Raw genomic sequence first — 21598 nt, forward strand, 5'->3', positions numbered from 1 at the left:
GTGTTAACCTTACTCAAGGTTAGACAGGTGTTAAGGATTGGAGGCGAGATTTGAACCTAGGTCCTCTGACTCCAGAACCAGCGTTCTTTCCACTACACTATATCGCCAAGCACCCAGCCCGGCTGCCTGGAACTGAACGACATAAGCTGGAGGCAGTGGGGTGCACTGGAACAGATCTTGGCTTGAGATGCTGGGGCTTTGGGTTCTAGTCTCATGTCTGCCTCTAGCTAGCTATGTGACCTTGAGCAGGTTGCTCTGGACCTCAATTTTGTTTTCTGTAAACCAAAGGGGGATTGGACCTGATCTCTCTGTTTGCTTTCTCCGTGTTGTGCTGCACTTGCTATCATTAACTCCCAGCATGAACTCCATTTATTAGGAACCACAGAGAAAATTGTTTTCCACTATAAGCAAACTGCAATGTATATTGTATAGGATAAGGGTAGGGAATGATCATTTGGCCTCTGATTAAGTGATAAATAAAACCAAGTCCAGCATCCTGCGTTTCTATGTCTGGTGCCGTGTCTGTATGTTTGATTCGGCTTATAGAACAGGACAGGACCTCCGAGGTCATCATCTATTCAAACCCTCTTCATTTTCTAGAAGAGGAAACTGAGATCCATATAAAGAAAATGACTTGTCCAAAGTCATCTGTGGCATAGGTAGAACTTGAACCCAGATTCTTTCAGTCCAAACCTAGGGTTCTTTCCACTGTTCTGTATTTCACAGAGGTCTAATACTTCTAAGATTTTCTTTAACTTAAGGGGAAAAGGGGGATTTTTTTTTGTGGGGCAATTGGGGTTAAGTGACTTGCCCAGGGTCACACAGCTAGTAAGTGTTAAGTGTCTGAGGTCGGATTTGAACTCAGGTACTCCTGAATCCAGGGCCGGTGCTCTATCCACTGCGCCATCTAGCTGCCTGAAAAGGGGGATTAAAAAAAAATCTGAAGGCCTAAAATAGACATATTGTTCCAAACTCTCACACCCCACCCACTAGATTTCCGGTTTAATTGTCACTGTAGTCCTGGAGAGCTGTGTGTTGCCTTCTTGGCTCATCTTGAAAAAAAGCCCAAAGACATTTTGAGCCTGGTTTATAAAGAATTCATTTGGGGAAAATGAGATGAAAAGAAGGGAAAAAAGAGCTAAAAAAGGGTCCTAGCCTCTGTCCTGATGTTGATGACTCAGGCCCAGATGAAGTCTGAGGTGAGTGGAGCCAGTGGTTATAAGTCTTTGGGTTGGGGATTCCACGTCTTGGCTCCCAAAATATGGGCCAGGAAGAGCACCAAGCAGAATCCTTGGACTGGCACAGCCCAGGCTAAAGCCAAATATGCTTGGTCAGCAAATGTCTTCCTTAGGGCCCCAGGTACTGACACTCTCCCGGGTTCAGCTTACCCATGTAGCAGAAACTATATCTCAAAATCAACAGAACCCCACAGGGAAACTGAAAGAATTCCCTATAAGGACAGGTCTAGGCCACACTAGATTTTCAAATCCAAAAATCTTTTTTTTTTTAATAGCCCTATAACACATCCCCAGAGGGACCACGCCTGATAGTGAGAGTTCCCTCCTTCCCGGCCCTCTACATTGTGAAATCCAAGCCTACAGAAGCCGGCCTGAGTTCTCTGGAGGACTGACCCAGTATGTGCCCTGTTGACCCACTTGGGCTTTGGAAGCTGCCATAATACTTCCCAAGTTGCTTTGTACTCCCAGAGCCCAAAGCTTTTGGGTGGTGGGCCTGAGAAGCTGTCCCCCTCAAACTGCCAACAACCCCCTCTGCCTCACTTAAGCAAGGGAAACAAAAGGTGCCGAGTTGGGGGGTTATAGCAGTGAATGCCAATTCATACCAGGTAAATGCAGGGAACTGGCTGGTCTACTGCAACAAGACATGCCACTGGTACTGACTGGGTCTGGTGTTTATCTATTGTTTAGTCACATTGGACTGCATTTATTTTTGAGCCACTGCTCCAATTAAACCGACATCCCCTTTATCAAGTGACTCATTTCTGGCAAATTGAATTGAACTTTGCAAAAATCTCTGTGTATCAAGCACCTCAGGGTTTGATTGGGGATGCACAGCGACTGAAGAAATTAATCACCGATCAGTTTACCACATTTATGATGGCTTCCATTAAAGCAGCAGCAAGGTGGAGAAGTCATTCTCAATGATTCCCTAGGGTCATATCAGTAATATCTTGGAGCATGGAATGTATGCTAGGCAATCCAATATGCTGGGCTGTCAGTGACTTGCTCCCTTTTGGCTCCAGACCCCTCCCCCAATCAAAATACACAGGGAGATGTGGGCCGGACTGGGGGAAAGCAATCCTTGGGAAGCTTCATGGATTTTTACAAAATGCATTCCCAAACACTCACTTGTTCGATCTTGGCAAGAGCTCTTTGTGGTAGATAGCACAAACTTCATGAAGATTGGTAGCTAGGTTTGGTGGAAGGAGTGTCAGAGCACATGGGTTCAGATCCCAGCTCTGGCACTTATGATCTGTGGGACTTTGCACAAGTTGCTTGCCCTGTCTGGGCCTCCATTTCCTCATTTGTAAAAATTAAAGGGGGATAGACTAAAGCCAAGTAGCTATAGCCCTTTGAAGTTCTGCAAAGTGTTTTATGCACACTATCTCACTTGATCCTTACCCTGACCTGTGAGGAAAGTTCGACTACTATCTCCATTTTAAAGATGAGGAACTAGAGTTTCAGAGAGGGTAAGTGATTTGCCTGGGGTCCCGCAGCTCCCAAGTGTCAGAGGCAAGATTTGAACTGAGGTCTTCCGGATTCCAAGGCCAGTAGTCTATCCACTACCCCACCCCTAACCTCCTAGCTCTAAATCTCTGACCCTATCATCTCCATTTTAACTGAGAAGGGGCACCAGGATCAGAGATGTGCTATGACCTAAGGTCACACAGCATAAGCCACATAGCTAGAAGAGGCAGAACAGGAACGGAAACCCAGAGCTCCCAAGCTCCCAGATCAGTACTCTGGGACTGTCTACTTCTCTATAAAGCACCCCTCAAGTGGCCAGGCAGCCTTGGCCTGAGGGCCACCAAGCAGGGGGAAGCCACCACCTTCTCAGACAGCGAATTCCACATTGAGACAAGGAGTTGAAAGCTTTGTAATTTCCACTTATTGCTCCTAAATTTGCTCCCAGGGCCAAGCAGAGCAAGGCTAATCCCTCTTAGTTGGGACAGCCTTTTGGCCCTTCCTGATAGCCAGCTCTCCTGTGCCTCCTGAGTCTTCTCTTCTCGAGAAATATTCTCAGTTCCTTAAAGTGAGCATCCTATCCTGTAGGATAATCTCAAGGCCGTAGCCTGCTCATTTTCCTCTGACCGCTCTCCAGCTTATCGAAGACCTTCTTAAAATGAGACCCCCAGCAGTGAACACAGTGCTCCAGGTGTACCCTGTTAAACCAGGGGAAGAGTCAAGCTGGTTTATCACTTTCTCCATCCTGGACACCATGGCTCTCTATGGAGCCTAAGATGGGAAAAGCTTTGCTCACATCTGCTTCCAACTTTTTTGACCCTTAGTGAGCTCAGAGTACAAACAGGTTAAACCGCTATCTACAGTTATGATCTTCTGAAGTTGGTTTTTTGAACCCAAGCGTAACGTGACGTTTTTCCATCTTATGAGATTGCCCCCAGTTTTTCTAGCCTGACAAGATTTTTCCCACACTGTGACGGTCTTTCAAGTGTGTAAGCTCTCTTCCCCCTCCTCTTCCTCCTTCTGTCTGTCTCTGTCTCTCTCAGCTTTTTACCATCTGTCAATTTCATAAACATGCTATATATTCATTGATCCAAGTTACTGATTAAAAAAAAAAAGAGTAACAGCACAGCGCTCAGGATAGGTGAGTGAGCATCTTCTACTTCTTGTCCTTAAAAGTCTATTTGAGGGGCAGCTAGGTGGCACATTGGATAGAGCACCGGCCCTGGAGTCAGGAGTACCTGCGGTCAGATCCGGCCTCAGACACTTAACACTTACTAGCTGTGTGACCCTGGGCAAGTCACTTAACCCCAAATTGCCTCATTAAAAAAAAGTCTATTTGAAAAGCTTTCAAGTAAGAATATGGAGGTATGGGGGACCAAAGAAACATGAGTCTTGGCCTCACTTTTCTTCATCTATGAAATGAGAAGAATGACTTCAATAAACACCCAGGCTAGGGACTAACTAAAGGCAGGTCAGAGAAATGACTGTCTCGGTTCCCTTTGGAACTCACCACCATTGTATGACTCTCACTTTTCGGTGTGTTCATTATGGAGACAATGCTGAAATGGGTAATTAGCCAATCAGGAGGAGGGCTAGAGAAGCACTAATGTTTCTTCCAGCTCTAACAGTCTCCAAGTTCTAAGAGGCTCCAGATTGTGGGGACCTCATCAAATGGATCCTGCCATAGGCTTGGAGGAAGCTGGGTAGCTGGGATTCGAATGAGATACCCCTGAACTAAACTGTGCTTGAGGGTGGTGGTGGGGAAGCAGTTTTCAGCCCTCCTTGGAAGGTCTGAAAGAACAAGAAGCAGCATTATTATTCCAAGGCACAAAGACCTGGTGAGTTCTCAACAGGCTTTTTCTTAAATCTCATGCACTTGGGGAATTCGGACAGTTATAGGACAATTCTTTATTTTTTTTTTTTTATGGAAAATGTCTCTGTGAATTCTCTAGCTCAGAGCAATGTTCAACTTGCGCCTTGTGAATTTCTGCAATGGGAATCTCTGGTAGGGATCTATAACACTATGAAGGTGTCAGGAAATCTGTTTTAACAGTATCGAATAGGTCTCAAGAGCTCACCTCTGGGAAGTCTGGGACAGAAGAGTGAGTACTGGGTTAGGAGTCAGCTCCAGGCTGGGTCTGAGATGGAACTCTGCTGGTTATTAGCTAGGTGAGCATAAGGCTAAGTCACTTAACTTTTCTGGGCCTCAGGGTCTTCATTTTTCAAAAGGAGAGGATCAGAATAGATTCTCTCTTTCTCTCTCCCTCCCTCCCTCCTTCCCTCTCCTCTCTCTTTTTCTGACACATTGAAGATTCTGGCAAATTTCATTCCTGGTGAAATTCATAGCTTTGAGAACAATTCTGTATGTCTCCACACCCATTCTTCATGTGAAAACATCTGGATCAAGTGAGATCATGTGTAGAAAGTGCTTTATAAACCTTAAAATACTCTATCAATACCAGCTGAAATTATTAAAGGTTGTCTAGTTCCCCGTGATTCCAACCTTCTTTTGACCTCCTAAATCAGGTTTTAACTTTTGTGTGTATGTCATGAATCCCTCTGGCCATGCTGACCCCTTTGGCTGTGATGGTGACCCCCATCTCAAGAATAAAGATTTTAAATGCATACAATCAGATACATAGCATTGTAAAGGAAACCAAAGGTTAGTGAAACTCTTGAAATCTGCCCATGGACCTGGCCCCTTTGGGTACTGTGAATCTCAGGTCAAGGACTCCCATCCTAAAGCATTTGTAGTCCCTACCATTCACTTCCCTCCAGGAAGCTCCCCATTTAATGCCCCAGGGTGGCCCTGGGTTCTTATAGTTTATGCCAGGAAAGCCAAGCTATGACTAGTTCCACCAAGTGGGATGGGTTTGGTTATGGATTCTATACCTGTTTCCCAAAGACCCCACCTGGATGGAGAGGCACACACGCATATTGTAAATTTACATATATATGTAAATGAACTCATATACAGAGTATCAATCATAAATCTTTCCAGATAAGAAGGTTGGTATTACATCACAGGGCCAAACAAGCCATTCCAGTTTCATTATCTATGTTTTTTTTAAACCACCCAAATTTCACAGAGACATTTCTGTGACTTACGATTGGCTGGAGCTGAGCGCCTGGGAGCATGAACTGCATCTGCTGCGCAAACATGGCAGCCGCCGTCTTTTGCTGGATCAGGTTGTTACGTCCGTTAATTTCGAGCTGGGTCTTCAGGTGGGGAGGAGGGTGAAGATACTTGCAGTTCTCTCGGGTGCAGCGGCCCTGAGATCAGAAAGACTGAGTTTGTAGACACGGCCTGCCATTTTGGATGTGGGGGCAAATGGTTTCTACATATACACAAAGTAATAAGAAAAATCTTCCCTTTTTCTTTTTCTTTTTTTTTGTGGGGCAATGGGGGTTAAGTGACTTGCCCAAGATCACACAGCTAGTAAGTGTCAAATGTCTGAGGTCGGATTTGAATTCAGGTCCTCCTAAATCCAGGGCTGGTGCTTTATCCACTGCACCACCTAGCTGCCCCCAATAAGAAAAATCTTAAATCTAGAACCTCTGCTTACTGAGGTTCTATAAGGAAATCCCATAGTTCTTATAAGCCGAAAACAAAAAAATGATTATTTCAATTAGGTAAAACTCAAAGCTTGAGGTTGTATAGGTGATTAATCTAGATGTGTGAATCCATGGTGTGAATACACTATGTGCGGCAATGCACAAATATATTTTTGCATGGAAACATCAGTCATGTCCAATATTTCAAGCCAAATCTACCAGGTTTTTTTTTGTTTGTTTTTTGTTTTTGTTTTTGTTTTTTTTGCAGGGCAATGGGGGTTAAGTGACTTGCCCAGGGTCACACAGCTAGTAAGTGTCAAGTGTCTGAGGCCAGATTTGAACTCAGGTACTCCTGAATCCAGGGCTGGTGCTCTATCCAGTGCACCACCTAGCTGCCCCCCAAATCTACCAGTTTTACCTCAAAAATCAGGTGAACTGAAGCCAAAGTATATTTGGGGGCCTTGGTTCTTTGAAGGATCTGAATGCCATGAGGCACTGGGCAAGTCCCCTTCCCTGATTAAGAGGCTACAATATAATAGAAAAACTAGTTTCATCCTTTAAAATATTTAATATGTTCACAAGATCATGGAACAAGATCTGGAAAGGACTTTAGAGGTCATCTGAGCAGCTAGGTGGCACTGCAGTAGATAGAGCACTGGTTCTGAAGTTGGAAGAGCCTGAGTTCAAATATGACCTCAGACACTTACTAGCTGTGTCATCCTGGGCAAATCACTTAACCCCAATTGCCTTAAATATCCCAGGCCATCTCCAGTCATCCTGATGTATGTTTCGCCACTAGACCCGGATGGCTCCAGAGGAGAGAGTGAGGTTGGTGACCTTGCGCAGCCCTCCCTCACTTAAATCCAATTCACTGCAAGTCATGACATCTGTCGTGGTCCTCTTTGAGAATGAAGGACAAACAACAAGAGGCTTTGTAGTGTAACCCCTCTTATTTGACAGATGGAGAGCTAGGTTTGAGGAGGGCAGTGACTTGACTTACCCAAGTTCATATGGATAGTGACAGAGGTAAAATTTGAACCCGGGTCCTTTAACTCCAAATACAGTTCTTTTTTCCATTTTATCAAGATCTTTATTTCAAAACCACACTGTACCCCCCCTTTCCCCAACTTCCTTTCCCCACATTGAGAGGAGTTTTCCAGACAAAAGAGACTCCTACTGAAATTGCCCACTTTCAGAAGAGCTGCTTCTGTATGGAAATATGTGCTAGTGTCTAAGGGGTCCTGGGTCCAAAGATACAGTTTGAGCACAGCCATTTATCACATTTTGTAGAATCAGTATTCCTGAAAAGTCACCAACTGATGTTATGGAGGAAACTGAACCTCATTTCAAATCCATCAGGAAAGCACAGGGTGAAGCCTTTGGCAAAAGAATGTGAGGTAACGTGTACTAATTGATTAGTCGGCAACATCGGTTTTTCTACATACTATGTTTGTTCCAAGCAGGATACACCTGTGCTTGCCTCCCCTGGGGCACTGGCCCTTTCCTCTAGACTTCACAGGGGTATGCTGGGCCCTTCTGGGACCACTTGTCTGCCTGCCAAGCCCAGTGGGACACCTTGCAGAACTCTTGCCACTGGGCCTCAATCTGAGGGATGAGATGAGTCCCAAGCAGGGTGTGGGGCCCTGCTCCTCCACACTATTTGCTCTCTCTGGATCTCCAGATGCTTATCAAGAGAACAACGTCAAGGTCTATTTGGGGTTGTACTGATGAGCACTCCATGATCCGGGGGCTTGGGTTGTCTGAGAATATTTTGATGTTCTGATTAAATGAGATGTAAATACTGGTTCAAACTGGTTTACAGGGGTTTGTTTGGATTTCTTTTCTTTTTAATACTTGGGTTCCCTTTATAGGGAAAACTTTCCTACTTTGCTTTGGTTTTGTTTCATTCCAGTTCCTAAATCTTACAAAGCCAGGGTCAATGCATGCTCTCCAAGTTCGGGCATGCTAGGGTAGAATCAGGGCTTTTCACACATTTTTCCATCAGAACTTCACAATCTTATTATCCCCAATATACAGAGCAGGGAACTGAGGCTCTATCCACTGCCCCAAACTGCCTTTCAGTAATTCCTAGTGAGTTGCGTAACACACATAGAAAGAAGTTAAGCAGAAGAGGAGGAAGGTCTAAGTAAGAGGTAGATACTGTAAATGTTATTATCATTCCCATTTTACAGATGAGGAAACTGAGGGTCAGAAAGTCTAAACCACAGAGTTAATAAGTGCCATAGTCAGGCTTTGAACCTAGGTCTTCCTGACTCTTAGACCAGTGTTCTATCCATTAGGCCCTCTGGTCTTCTTGTTGAATAACTGGCTTAAACTGGAGACTCTGTGGTAGTTAGACCCCTGGGTTTGAGTCCTAGCTCTATTGTTAACTAGCTATGTAGCCTGGGACAAGTCACTTTCCTTTTTTAGGCCCCAGTTTCTTCCTCTGTAAAAAGGTGATGCTGGACTAGACCATCTCAAAGTTTGCTTCTAGTTCTACCATTTGATGGTCCTAAATCAAGTGATTACTCCAAGAGAGGTTCTGGCCAGATGCACCACTCTGAGCCTCTTACCTGTCTTCCCATCTTTATGCCAACCCTCCTTTTATCCCAGTAGCTATATGAGAACAATTAATTATTCTTTCCACTAAAAAGAGGCATCAGACATTTGAGCAGGAAGGGGCTTTGTCTGGCTTCTTCATCTTAGGGCTGAGATGACAGAGGCCAAGAGAGAAGCCAGAGACTTGCTCACCATTAGGCAGTTGGCCTGTAGCGAAGCTGGGCCTTGAACTCAGGTCTTTGCAGCACCAGGCTCAGGATCATTTCCAGCAAGCAAACTGCCTGCCTCCTGCACGGGCTTCTTGTGCTAACTAACCAGCATGTGGTAGAGGAGGCTGGCTGCCAAGGCCCAAAGCTGGGCCTCCAAACCAGGTCTTTGCAGGACCAGCCCAGGGCCCACTTCATCTTGGAGAATGCAACTGCACTGGGTTTGTCCTGTTTGGCCTGGCATATGGTCATTATCAAAAGCATTAACAACGTTTCATTAAAACCAAAGTCCATCCTTCCAAGATTTTCTCTCTCACTCTCCACACAGTACAAAAGCAGCTGTAGCTATGAGTATGAGGGTAAATATGAGGTCATTTGGGCAGAGCTGGGTTCTATGGTAGCTCTAAGTAGTGAGGGAGATGAAAGGGCAATCCATTGTTTTCTAAGGGGATGGCTCTTGGTTCTTCCCATACTGGTTTTTTTTGGGGGTGAGGCAATTGGGGTTAAGTGACTTGCCCAGGGTCACACAGCTAGTAAGTGTTAAGTGTCTGATGGTCCTCCTGAATCCAGGGCCGGTGCTCTATCCACTGCATCACCTAGCTGCACCCCCCAATACTGTTTTGAGAGACAACTGAAGAAACTGATAAAGCCAAGGAATAACTTTTTGCTCTGACATGAGTCTGAACAATCTGTTCAGAAGGAACTTCTGACCAGTAGGAGCTGCCTAATTGGTCTCCTTGCTTCTATTCTTGTCTCTTTCTAAGTCATCCTCCACAAAGTGGTGAAAAGTAGCTTCCTAACCCACCTGTGCCGCTCCCCAGCTCAGGAAACTTCAGTGGCTTGCCCCTGCCTCCGGGATAAAACACAAACTCCTTTCTTTGGCATTTAAAGTCATCTACAATTTGGCTCCAACTTCTCTTTCCATACTCATTTCACTTCATATTATTCCCATCCCTGCACTACTCTCTATTCCAACAAGATTAACTTCTTTTCTGTCTCACAAGCTGAATGTTCCATCTTATGCCTCGGTGCCTTTGGTGTCCCTCATTCTCAGAATGCACTGCTTCCTCACCTCTGCCCCTAGGGTTCGTTCCTTTGATAGGTCCCCTAGAGAAGTGACAAGCTCCATCCGGGTTCCTCCATACAAGTAGAGCTGGAGGCAAGAACCAAAGGGGGCCTAGGCAGGCCTATTGTGTGTGAGGCATTGTGGGATGGGGAGGAGTTGCAGAAAGAGATTAATAAGACACAGTTATAACCATCAGAGAGTCTATGGTGTTTAGTATGGGGAAGAAAGACGTGCATGCAAATTGCTATAATTTAGAAGTGTATGCTAATAGCTATAACATAGAATACCAAAGTTGGGGGGTTTTTGAGGTATATTGGGGACAAAGAAGGATAGAAGAAAGACAGAACTCCTGTTAATATGGGCATATGGCCAGGCTAACCTCATTTCTTTTTTCTTGACAGGCTAACTAGCCTGGGAGATCAGAGAAATTCTGTAGACATAGCCTCCTGAGATTTCAGCAGATCATTTAGGACAAAATCCTTCACAGTATCCCTGTAGCTAAGGTACAGAGATGTGAGCTAGCCAATAGAATATTTATGAGGATTTAGAACTGATTGAATGACTGGACCCTAAGAATCCTCACAAATGGCTCAATCCCAGGTTTGAAGGAGGTTTGTAGTGGAGTACCTTAGGAATCTGTTCTCTGATCTGCACTGGTCACGATTTTCACCAATGACTTGAATGAAGGCATCATGGCATGCTGATCAAAAGTGTAGAAACCAAAAATCTTGGAAGGATAACTGATATGTTGGTTGGCAATGTGAGAGGCCCAAAGAACTTCAACAGACTATACTGGTCCGATCTAATAAGATAGCACTTTACTAGGGACAAAGATAAAGCTCTGCCTGGGTTCAGAAAATTAACTTCTCAAATATAGGATGAGTTCCCATGAAAAAGACCTAGAGATCTTAGTAGACCACAAGCTCAATATGAGTCAACACAGCAATGTGCTAGTCTAAAAGGTAAATGACATACTAGGCTGCATTATGAAAGGTGTGGTATTGAGAATGTATGGGGGAATAGGTGTGCTATATTCTTCCCTGGTCTGGCCAGATCCTGAGTATTGGGTTCAGTTTTGAGCACCAAATTTTAGGAAAGATAAAGATGAATTGATGAATGTCCAGAAGAGAGTGATCAGGATAGTGAGAGGGCTGTAGAGTACAGGACCCAGTGGATAGAAATGGGGATAGTTAGTCTAAATAGGAGAAGACTTAATGAGGATATAATGGTGCCTTCAAGTATCTGAAGCAGACCTAGGAGCAAAGGGATGGATGTTGCAAAAAGGCAGATTTAGGCTGGATGGAAGAGATCAGACTGTGGGCACACAAAAGATGTAGAACAGACATTAACCACCCGGCCCACAGAACTGGAAGGAATATCAATTAGGAAAAGTCTGATACTAAATGCTGGTGGGCCAGAGACAATAGAGAGCCAGCCCAAGGACCCCACTGCTCCTCACAAAATGCCCCAAAGCCTGAAAGGGAGGCCTACGGCAAGTTTGGGTCAAATCTTCAGGATAAGATCCATGGGAGAACATGGAAAAGATGTGGCAAGGATGAAAGGCTTGCAGATATTGCAATCTGCACCCGGAGAAGGGAAGAGAATGCTGTTCCATTGAAGTCCTGAAGCATTAACCTAACTGGAAGCCTGTTGCTAAGATTTTGGCAGATTAAGAGCAACAAACCTTGTTCAAATTCCCCAACTCTCCCCACAGCAGAACAGCATGGATGCTTGCAGATGTCAAACTTTAGTTGTTGTTTTTCCCTTCATGCCTGGCATGAGATGAAGGTATCCGGGGATCCTGGGAAAATGTGTGTGCTCAAACTACCCAAATCCACTTTGGAGTTTCAGTGCTCATTTAGGAAAAAAAGCCTGTGGACGGTTGGCTGTGGGTTTATCGCCCATGAATCTCCAACCTCCTGGAACCCTAATAACTATGCATAATAAAGGCAAATTAAATTGGAAATACATGCAAGGCCCACACTTGCATGCATCATTGATGCCTCTGGAGCGTTCAGACTAATTGGAAAGTACCTCAGGATGTATGGGCAGCTATCAGTTATCCAATGGAAAGGAGCAAAGGATGCCAGAGAGCTTTTGAAACAGGGGGGAAATTTACACCAGCAGGGAGCCGGTATAGGATGAAAGCCACAGCATGGCACAATATGCATTGGAGAGAATGTTGGACTTAGAGCCAGCAAGACCCGGGTTCAAATCTTGCCTCTGACACTTACTAGCTGCGTGGCTGGGAGTTGGTCATCTGCCTTGAAGCTTCAGTTTCCCTCTCTATAAAATGAGGATACCACTTACTGTAGCACCTACCACCCAGGGATGTTGGGAGGCCTAAAGAGGATAATACTTTGTAGCAATTATGGATAGAGACAGGGATAGGGATTAGAGCTGATATTGCGCTGGCTCCCAGTTGAAGAAACTCTAAAAATGTAGGCTGGTACCTTCTCTGCAATTGAAAGCCTTAGAGTTATGATATTATTATTATGCTTACTCTTCAGTAAGTCACACGTGGCTGAGATGTGACTGTTACCCCTGCAGCCCATTAAGTGGGTGGGCATTTTCTTGGGGCTGTCCAAGTTAGATCACACCCACTATCTGTTTCCTTTGTTCCTAACCCCCAGGCCCCAGAGGGCTACCAGAGCAAACAGCTGACATGACATGCTCCTTTGAACCCTTCTCCACTATCACTTGAAGCTGGTGTTATGCACCATCATCAGTTGCCAGCAGCATTACAGGACATTTCCATGGTGCTTCCAGGTTTACAAATTGAGTTTACTGTAAGAAGTTTTTATTAACATTAACTCTATGTCAGGCTCTGTAAAAGGTGCTGGAATTACAAAGACAAAAATGAAAATGGAACCCTCAAGGAGTTTACATTCTACTGAAAGCTACACAGACAGTCAAGACATATAGAGTCATTTCTTTGGGGGCGGAGAGGTACTACCAAAAGAGCAGATCAGGAAAGGCCTCTTGAAGGAGGTAAGCCTTGAATGGATCTAGGGAGGCAAAGGAGAGGAAGGAAACTTCCCTACTGGTTTTCTGTCTTCAGACTCATCCTGAACTCAACCATCTTGATTCTATCCTCAACTGAAGCTACAGTGCTTTCTCCCTCTCTCTTCCTCTCTCCTGTCTCTTCTCTCCTCTTTCTCTGTCTCTGTGTCTCTGTGTGTGTCTCTTTCTGTGTCTTTATCTGTCTCTCTGTGTGTCTCAGTCTCTGTGTGTCTCTCTGTCTCTCTCTGTGTCTTTCTCTGTCTCTCTTTGTGTCTGTCTCTCTCTGTGTGTCTCTGTCTCTGTCTCTGTCTCTCTCCCCCTCCCTCCCTCCCTCAGCTGCCCTAGTCTTTGGAGTAACAGGCACCTTGGAACCATTTCCCCAGCTTCTTTGGCTTTCTAGTTTGAGTGTCTGAACCCCAAGTCTAATTACAACCCCAACCTCAAATCCCCGAGTCCCCCACTATAACAGAAATGGACTTTGCCTATGAAATAAAAGGTTTGGACTAGGTAAGAGTTGAAGTTTCCTCCATCTCCCTCTTTGATGCTGGTTTTCCTCCATCATTGCCCATCAACTCAACACTTAACTCGTAGTCAGTATGAGCCTAGCTATTTACATTGAAGCTCCCAAGCCAAAGGTGATATCTTGTCTTCACTATATCCTGAAAGGTTCCACTTCACAGCACACAATCCACAATTCAAAATAATGGCAACGATAATAAAAATCATCCTCGTTCGTTAAAATGGGATTTAATCGTTGGCAGCCAGCCACAGAATGGCAAAAAATCAGTTCATAAATCTGAATGCATTAGCCAAAATAACAGGGAAAAATGGGCAGTCTATCTGACAAATTCTCATAGAATCACAGAATATCAGTGCAAAAAGTGACCTTGGAGAGCATCTCATCCAACCTCCTCATATGCGAGCTGGGGAAACTGAGACTCAGAGAGGAGAAAGTCACACGGTGTCAGAGATAATAAGCCCATCCATTCTGGAGGCAAAGGGCTATAGGGCCTCTTTTACACCCAATACTTTGTGTTAATTTCCAAATTTCTAAGCCTCTGGCTGAAAAGCTCAGGGAATACACATTTCAACTGTGCCTCCAATGCACTTTCCTCACAGCGGCCCTGGGGGTCAGTCTGTTGGTAGGCCTCTGTAACCTCATTTTACAGATGAGAAAGCAGCCTCTGAAAGGGGATGTGACTTGTCTGCAGTCATACAGCCAGAGAGGGGCCAAGCAGGACATCCACACCGAAATCTTTTGACTTTTAAGGTCAGTGCTCTTTCCATTATGCCAAGATGCTTCTGAATGACAGCTCCAACAACAACAAAATCCAAACCCCCAACATCAGAAAAATGAACTAAAATCAAGGATGGAATTCATGGTTTTTTAATCATATCATGTAATGCTTATAAAAAACAGGCTATGGTATTGGAAGCAGTGCAATGCAATAAAGAATGCTGAATCATGGGACTTGGATGCAAATCCCACTTCTGATGCTTACTAGCTATATGACCTTGGACAAGTCATTTCCTCATTTTGTGCCTCAGTTTCCTCCTCTGTAAAAGGAGGGGTTTAGACTAGATGCCTCTAAGGTCTCTTACAGCTCCAGAGCTATGTTCCTATGACTTCATTTTCTTTCTTTCTTTTTTTCTTTCTCTCTCTCTCTCTCTCTCTCTCTCTCTCTCTTTTTCAAAGAATGGGGCATCTAGGTAGTACAGTAGATAAAGCACTGGCCCTGTAGTCAGGAGGACTTGAGTTCAAATCCAGCCTCAGATACTTACTATCTGTGTGACCCTGCGCAAGTCACTTAACCCCAATTGCCTCAAAAAAAGAAAAAAAAAGAAAAAGAAAAGAAGGAATGATGAAATGTTTTACTCCTTTGAGAACTGGACAGAAGGGATTCTCCGGTCACAAACTTATGTGCTCTCATTTACTGGCATTGTGGACAAAGCAAGTTATCACCTATAGCCATTATTCTTTAGGGACTAGGAAAACAGCTCCTCTCCCTTTCTTTTCAAATGTCAATGTTTATTTTAAAAATAAAGGTTTCTTTTCTTGCGGAATTCTGTTTGGCACATGTTAAGAGAAAGGCAGGTTTGAGAAATTTGCTTTGAAAAGGTACAGGTGTTTGGACAATTTACTGGCTAGTGGCCGAAAGCACCTTGAAAATATTATGCAGGCTGCTTCTAGATGGTCTTATCTCTGTTTCTTGAGAGATTGGGGTCGTTTTAATCCACAGTGACTGAAAGCTATGAGGAGAAGTAATTTAGATCATTCTTTGGTGCCTTTTCCTACTCCCCTTCCCCTCCCTCCAAGTCTTATTTACATTTTTTCCAATGGTTGGGCCCTAGTAAGGATAACATGTAGGACACCATGTGTGCACAAGAGAAAAAAATTGGCAAAATGTGATGAAATAAACCTTCAGGTCCTTACCTAGCCCTAAGCTTCATGAAGACAAAGAACTTGATTTAGCCAAATGTTGGATCTCCATTAGCAGAGACAGAACGTACTGAGCCAACATGTCATTGCTGGAAAATGATTGTCATCTCTAAATTATATGTTCATATGCTAAAAATCATTTGTCTTCCATGGTGTTTTGGCTTTTATTCCCAGTGCTCAGGCATTCTGTAGCCTCGGTTAGAAAACCAATGTTTTGCATGTCTCCTTGGCTCACACTGGCCTAGCTAAGGCATGCAAGTGTGGTAGTCTTGCCTCTGGGAACTCCCCGGGATATAACAGGCAAGAGCTAGCAGCACCTGTCAAGTGTGTTGGGTCAGGTTCGGAATACATTGGTAAGCTATTGAGGACACTGCTGCTAAGTCCCAGGATGCTGATCAAGGCAATAAATAACAAGTTGACATTCTTTGCTAGTTTCCAATTTCCTTGACTTCAAGGGAATAAGGGGGAATACCTTATCTAGTTAGTCATAGGAACAAAGGGTCATAAATTTATGTCAGAGAGGTATGTTAGAGGTGATCTACTCCAATCCTCTCATTTTACAAGTGAGGAAACTGAGGCCCAGACAAGTGGAGTTGCTTGCCAAGGTCATCAGATAGTAAGGAGCAGTTAGGAACTGACCCCAGATCAGTGAATCCAGCACCCTCAGTGTTGTCCCCCAGGTAAGGAGGGGACCATTGTGACCTCCTGAGCTTCAGTCCCACCAAGGCTACCTCCCTCACAACATCTGGGAGGCCCCAGAACCACCCTACCCCAGTGGGTCTGCAAAACATAGAAGTCCTCCTGGCCTCTCAGGGAAGCTGTGGGTTTCCCAAGACTCCATCGTCTACCTTAGTGGAGACTGGCAGGCTCAGAGATGCCCTGGAATCCTTTCTTCCAGTTTAGACAACCAAGAGACACCATGGGCAGGCATCAGTGCTGTCTGTATTAGTGCCCAAGGAAATGGGCTCAGTGCTTAGCAAAGTGCCTCTGTCCCTTAAAGGCTGGTTCTCTAGGCTCTGTCTCTCTGGCCTGACCTACCATGGCACTTGAGTGATAGAAAGTATTGGGGGAGGGGCAGAGGGAAGAGGCACTAAAGAGACTATAGGTGAAACTGAATTGTACCTTTCTCTATTTCCTTTCTTTTTCATTTTCCTTTACCCTTTCGAAAAACAGGTCTGGGAAATAAAATCATTCATTTCTGCCATGGGCTTTTGCCCCAGTTATTGAGTTAGAAAAATAGGAAAGTGATTCAAAGTAGAAACTCGTTAGTGCTCCTACGCTCAAGATTCTCTTTCTCCTCTTTTCTACCCCTTGCCTGGAAGGCCTCCCAATCTACCACCTTTCAAGGTCTCCCAGAAAGGCCAAAAGCAATGGTGGGAGAAAATTGGAAATGAATTTTTGGAACCGCATATACATTCCCAAAGCCGATGGTGGACAATGGAAAAAGTCACAGACCACTTTAAAAAAAAAAGAGGCTACGATCACCCACCTCCCCAGAATTCAATCCATCTCCTCGGTCTCTTTTCAGGCTTTTCAAGCAACTGCGGGGGCGAGATTGAAAGGGAAAGTAGCCCAGGCGGGCCTCTAAATCCCACTTAAGTCACTGGGGTTATGGGTGTGTGGGGGCTATTGGGTATGAGACTGCCAGTGTACTTTGTTGTGGAAAATTTTAATAGACTCGAGAGCCCTGTGAAATGTATTTTTTATGATCAAGGGAGAGCTACTCCTTCTCCCCTTTGGAAGAAGAAAGGAAACCAAGGAAGCTAAAAATTCCAGCTTGCCAGTCATAAGATCTTAATACAAACAGCTGTTTGGAGAATGATTTGTCTCTTCAAAGAAATCTGATACCTGGGCGGGGGGGGGGTGTTAAAAAGGGGGAAAACACATTTTGTCAAACGTAATTACAATTGAATCAACTGTTTGAAATCTTCATGGCATCTCTATGCCCAGCTACGAATAGTCAACAGTTGCCTGTTAAGAAACACTGAATAAAGGTACTCAACAGAAGTTTGAATTTTTTTTTTAAATGGGGTTGGGGGGCATGGGATGGTACATTGTCCTGTCAGGCCGTTTGAAAATTATGATGTGCCATATGCCAACTATTACATTGTAATTCTTGGTTTCCTAGTGTCTGGGCATGCAGTCTGACGTGTAAGTCAACCTGCACCTTCCTGGCATTCCTGGGGTAACTGGTGCCCTTGAGACATCACATGATGTTGGGGGCATAATGGAAAGATCACTAGCTTGGGGGTTAAAGACTGGTTCCAGTCTTGGCTTACTACTTACTTTGTAGTTCAGTCAGAAGGAAGTAAGCTCCTTTAGAGGAGAAGTTATTCTTTTTTTTGTATTTGTATCTCTAGTGCCTAGCACAGCGCTTGGCAAATAATAAGTGCCTAATAAAGAGTTGTTGATTGATTGGCTGTGTGGCCCTAGGTGAGTCAGTGAACATCTCTAGACTTCATTTTGTTGTTGTTCAGTCATTTTGCAGTCATGTCTGACTTTCTGTGACCCTATTTGGGGTTTTCTTGGCAAAGATACTAGAGTGGTTTACCATTTCCTTCTTCAGCTCATTTTATAAAATGAGGAAACTGGGGCAGAGTAAGTGACTTGCCCAGGGTCACACAGCCAGTAAGTATCTGAGGCCATATTTGAACTCATGGAGATGAGTCTTCCTGACTTCAGGCCTGGGGCTCTACCTACTGCAGTGCTACCTAGCTGTCCATGTCTTACACATAGCAGATGCTTAAAAAGTACCTGTTAGACTGGATGGAAATATTCACAATTTTACTAAAATAAGCAGCAGCAGCAGCAACAACAACAACCACCCCTCACTAACAGAACTTTTCATTCTTAGAACATCCAAGCTGAAGTAGACTTAGAGGTTATCTAGTTCCATTCCATTTTCCAGAAGAGGAAACTGAGGCCCAGACTGGGGAAAGTTCCTCCTCTAAGGTCATGAACAGCAAAGCCTGGAATGACAACTTGCTTCCTGCCTTCCTATCCAGTGGTCATTAATAACACAAAAGAATAACTGCATAAGGCTTAATGCTAATTGCAAAATTTGAGAGCTCCAAGGACACTCAGAGATCATCTAGGTCAGGGGTTCTTAACGTTTTTACATCCCGGACCCCTTTGGCAGACTGAGGAAACCCTTTTCAGAATCATGGTTTGTATATGCATAAAATGAAATACATAGGATTACAAAGGAAATCAATTATATGGAAAGATAGTTACTGAAATATTTTTAAAAAGCAAGTTGACTGATCCCTGGTTACGAACCCCTGGGCAGTCTAAGTTTCTTGCTTTCACATGGGAGGAAACTGAGGCTCAGGTTATTAAGTAATAGACCTGAGGTTCTTTCCCCGCCCCCCACCCCGCCATTCCTCCCTGTAACCTACCCCCCCCCATGTCCTCTGATTCCAAATATAGGGCTCATTCCACTAGGCACTGACTTCCTTCTCTTGTTCCTTTTTAGTTTTCTTTCTTTCCTCTGAGAACAATAGTTGGCACGTGACAGAAGGTGTTTCTGCCTGTCTATTCCAAATGAACTGCCAGAAAATCCGTAATATGGGCTGTGCCAGGGGTCAAACCTGCTTTCCTGTTGCTCTCTTGCTATCTCTACGTGTCAATGAAAGTCTGTTCTGATTCTCCTGCGAGGGTGCTGACCTGAATCCTCAGCATAGGTGAGAGAGATTGCAAACTCACAGATCTTGATCCAATCTCAGAGACTCTGGCCCATTCTAGAGGAGTGGGGGGTGGCTCAGACCTTCCCTTGTCCCATCCTCCCCTAAGGTGGGTCTTTGGTACACCCAGGATCACCCTTCTGCCTAGGTTGGCACCTGGAGCCTTGGGGAGGCCAAAGATCAACCCCAGCCCCCGCCTGGCTCCTTTAACCATTAATTAACCTATTGACACTCACCTGAAGTTCCCAGAGCACTTCCTGCCCCCAGAATATTGCACCTGAGGCGAAGCTGCCCTCTCCCTCCCACCTGCTGGAGTAAGCTGCAAGGAAAATTCCATGAAGCTGTTCAGCTAACTGCTGCCCACAGAGTTTTCAGGGACTAACTAACAATGCCCAGGCCCTCTCGCAGGTGTCTGCAGCCTGGGCTGCCTCCCCCTAAGAAAAGGCAAGGTCTCCCCTTTTAGGGGCACCTCACCCAAGGGCCCCCGCATCCATATTCATTCACATTAAAAATGGCTTTCCAAATGAGGAAGAATTTGACCTTGTTCCATTTATAGAACAAAGAGCCTGCACTTTGAATTTTCTGAAGTGCAAACAAATCATAAAAAAGAGGAGTTGCTACTCACACTGAAACTGACCCCCCCCCCTCTTTTTTTTTTGTCTGAGCAAATACTTTCAATCATTCTCTAGAAAAAGATTAACTCGATCTGTGGTCAATAACAAGTTACTCAAGAATGCATGCTCTGCAATGGGGATGGCATCTGAGCCCAAAGCCTCTGAAATACATATGGGGCCAGTGAATGAAGAAGCATGGAAGAAGGGGCATCCTACCTGGGAAGCTCCTTTAGCATAGGGAGACCTTCCTGATGTCTTCCACTTGTAAGCTCCTTGAAGGCAGGCAGAGGCTGCTTTACTTTCTATCTTTGTAGCCCCAAAGCCTAGCACAGGGCCTCTTTCTAGTGGAAAGCGTACTGTCTGGGAAGTCAGGAGACTGATTTTACAACTTACTATTTGAGTGACCTTTGGCAAATCACTTCTCCTTTCAGAGGTCTATAAATAAATGTTTTTTTTGGTTATTGTTCTTGGTGTTAAATCTTGGTTTCCTCCTTTGTTATGCGAGGATGTTGAAGGAGATGGTCGCTAAGGTCCCTTCCAGCTGTGACATTCAATGCTTCTAGGAAACTTGGCAAAAAATATTGAAAACATATGGGATTGTTGTTTTTAAAAAACCAAACAAAATACAAAATAATTTGTGCCAACTGAGATGATTTTTTTGTCTGCAAAGAAATAAAACCCACAAGTAAGTTGGCCTAATTTTCTGATGCTTTAAAAAATAGTCTCTTTAGCTAAAAGTGTCACTATTTTTAACATATGGAAGATACTTGTGATCCCTCTGGGGATTTGTCTGATATGATAACATGAACAAAAGGGTTAATGGCTTTTGCTGTGATGGCTCCATGATCTCAAGGGTATGGGCATGCCTTCCATTGGTGCTGATCACAACCTGTCATGAACACTTTTTTTGTCTAGGGGTTTTTTGTTCATATCTTTCCATAATTCTTCCCCCCAAGGATCCAATCAATTAAGTTACAGGGGACTTCCTATGGTTCTTTGGTGTAGCGCTGAGGATAGAGCACTGGGCCTGTAGTCAGGAAGACTTGAGTTCAAATCCTTCCTCAGACACTTCCTAGCTGTGTGACCCTGGGCAAGTCACTTAACCCTGTTTGACTCAGTTTCCTCATCTGTAAAATGAGCTGGAGAAGGAAATGGCAAACCACTTCAATATCTCTGCCAAGAAATCCCCCCAAAAGGGGTCACAAAGAGTCAGACATGACTGAAATGACTGAATGACAACAAAATGGTTCTTTGAGTACTTCCTGGACTATCTCTCCCTCTTGTTCCATGACTAGCCCACCTCCTTTTCTGATCATATGGATCCTTGATGGCATCTCTGAAGCTACTTCTCTAGTGCAAGCCACTGTGTGTGTGAGATGTGACATTTCAAGTCTTCTACATGGCATGGCTTCCAAATGATCATGAGTCTCATTGAAGAAACACTCAATGAGAGGCAATATAACATTCAGGGGCTCAGTGCACTCAACCCAGTTCAAGGCAGCATGATTTTAGTGGCTAAGACACTCAGACTAGATGTGGAACTGTGGGCAATAATTCACTTAACTTCTGTGCCTTAGTTTCTTTATCTGTAAAAATAAGGGGTATGGCTCCAAAGGTCCATTCCAGCCCTAAGTCTAAGATTCTATGATCCTCAATCATCAACAATCAAAAGCAACAACTAGGAAACTTTATCATCACTAGGGAATCCCTCTTCTTTTTGGACTTGCCATACTTCTAGCAAATGTATTGGATAGCCATATGTTCCCCTAT

The 21598-nt window shown here is 44.3% G+C and overlaps 1 protein-coding gene across 4 annotated transcripts in view; it reads right to left on the reverse strand.

Annotated features, from left to right (window-relative positions):
- Nucleotides 1–21598, reverse strand: part of MBNL3 (muscleblind like splicing regulator 3) — a 153452-nt gene that overhangs the window by 31210 nt on the left and 100644 nt on the right. For all 4 annotated transcript variants that reach the window (XM_043974762.1, XM_043974761.1, XM_043974760.1 and 1 more), the window contains exon 4: nucleotides 5811–5975. In XM_043974762.1, the coding sequence (XP_043830697.1) occupies nucleotides 5811–5975 (165 nt within the window). The remainder of the gene's footprint in view (nucleotides 1–5810; nucleotides 5976–21598) is intronic.

The sequence above is a fragment of the Dromiciops gliroides genome, chromosome X (genome assembly GCF_019393635.1).
Source record: "Dromiciops gliroides isolate mDroGli1 chromosome X, mDroGli1.pri, whole genome shotgun sequence".
Taxonomy (NCBI): domain Eukaryota; kingdom Metazoa; phylum Chordata; class Mammalia; order Microbiotheria; family Microbiotheriidae; genus Dromiciops; species Dromiciops gliroides.